The sequence below is a fragment of the Oryzias melastigma genome, linkage group LG22, assembly GCF_002922805.2.
Source record: "Oryzias melastigma strain HK-1 linkage group LG22, ASM292280v2, whole genome shotgun sequence".
Classification (NCBI taxonomy): Eukaryota; Metazoa; Chordata; class Actinopteri; order Beloniformes; family Adrianichthyidae; genus Oryzias; species Oryzias melastigma.
Genome location: NC_050533.1, coordinates 6,564,663 through 6,566,531, shown reverse-complemented (window position 1 = coordinate 6,566,531; position 1,869 = coordinate 6,564,663). Strand labels below are relative to the sequence as shown.

The 1,869-nt window shown below is 35.9% G+C and overlaps 1 protein-coding gene across 1 annotated transcript in view; it reads left to right on the top strand.

The window, feature by feature from the left end:
• LOC112143896 (class I histocompatibility antigen, F10 alpha chain) overlaps positions 1-1,869 on the top strand; it is an 18,125-nt gene that overhangs the window by 13,181 nt on the left and 3,075 nt on the right. The window contains exons 4-5 of the mRNA XM_024268136.2: positions 821-1,120; positions 1,685-1,780. Of these exons, the coding sequence (XP_024123904.1) occupies positions 821-1,120; positions 1,685-1,780 (396 nt within the window). The remainder of the gene's footprint in view (positions 1-820; positions 1,121-1,684; positions 1,781-1,869) is intronic.

Here is a 1,869-nt window from a genome sequence, read left to right as displayed (position 1 = left end):
GAACAGGTGCGTCTCAGACCCCTATGTACCAATCAGAAACACTTTTCTTTAGGACTTCATTAAACGTAAACCTGAAAGTTGTTGGAAACAGTTCAGTTAGGTTGTTAGTGACACTCCTCAGTCACCATTTTTTTAACTGTTATTATTAGAGAACATTTTCTCGCTGTGGGCTGGCTGTATTTCTTGATCATAAACAGTCAGATGTCGTAAACAGACAAATGCTACAGGCTAGGAAGTTTTCCTAATAAACAAAAATATTCACACCCATGTGTTAATCAGGTGCTACCTGGCATGACTGTAATTCAAATATGAGAAACAACTCCGTAACAGAAAATAAATACTTATTTAGCCCAAAACAACACAAGACTTTTGACAAACAGGAGGATATAGATATCTTCAATCGCCATCTGATACTAGCGCATGTACTCATAGTTGGATGACTTGGTGTGAAATGTTGAAGTGGTGCCAGAAAGCTCTTAAATCTTGTAAAACTTGCTCCAGGCTTTTCTTTAACACCTCAGCTTTGATTTATGACTGACTCTGTGTCTTTTAATTCTAGCCAGAAACAAACAGCAATTATTAATCTATCCTACGCGATCACTCTTTAAGCACTTGGCACGCCACCCATGCGTCGCTATTAAATCCAAGTCCCTGATTGGTCAAAGTTCAACATGTTAACTATAATGGCCATATGTTTTTTATGTAGAGCCCAAATATAAGCACAAAATGTTAGACTTTTAATTGGAAGTTTCAAAGGCCGGTGTAAACATAGCACAAAGAACCATCATAATTTAACACATGAATGTTTTTCTTTTGTCAGAGTCTCCATTAGTGTCTCTCCTCCAGAAGAATTTCCTGTCTCCAGTCAAGTGTCACGCTACAGGCTTTTACCCCGACAGAGCTGTGATGTTCTGGAGGAAAGATGGAAATGAGATTCATGAAGGCGTGGAGCAAGGACAGATCCTCCCGAACAATGACGGGACCTTTCAGATGAGCATTGATCTGAAACTTTTATCAGACTCGGTAGAAAAGAAGAGATATGAATGTGTGTTTCAGTTCTCTGGTGCCAATGAGAGCATCATCACCAAACTGGAGGAGACAAAAATCCAGACCAACGGAGGTAAGAAATAGAAAGTTATGAAGTTGGAAAACATATATTATAGTTATGGAGAGAAAATAGGCTCACCCCAATTTCTTGATTTGTGCGTAACTATGGATTTGTGGGGAAAATGTCAAGTTTTGGCTGAAAAGAAAACTCTGATGACCCAGCATTCTTGCAGCATTTAAACGCATCACTTACGCACAAATCTTAAAGACGTGTAGAATTTAACCTCAGATGTGTGTAAATGTGGTTTTGCATGTGCGTAACAAGCTATTCGTGTGTAAATACTGTGTTTTATTTCTTTGAAATCATTCACATTTTTTGATAAATTGATGCAACAAAATAAACAATATTTCTCTATTTAAATAAAAAATATTATTTCATCAATATCATTGCTATTGTGGAAAAACAACAATAACAAACATTCTCAGCATCACTCAAATTAATCAACAGAAATGAAACACCATAAAGTCATTATAGTTTAGAAAAACACAAACAACATCTTGCATTTATATATTTTACTAATTGTATAGTTTTAAATGCACAATAACTGTTTAATGATCACATTTCTGTTTCTGACAGTAAACCCCTATGAAGTGATCATCGCGGTTGTTATTGCGGTCATCATTTTTGCTGCTGTCATTATTGACTGGTTTATTGTCTACAAAGCCAGAAAAGGTAAGAAAATTGTCATCTTATGTTAAAATAGCACCTTAATAAAATCAATTTCAGTTGCTGGAAATAAACAAAACCTTTTTGCTGAGTCT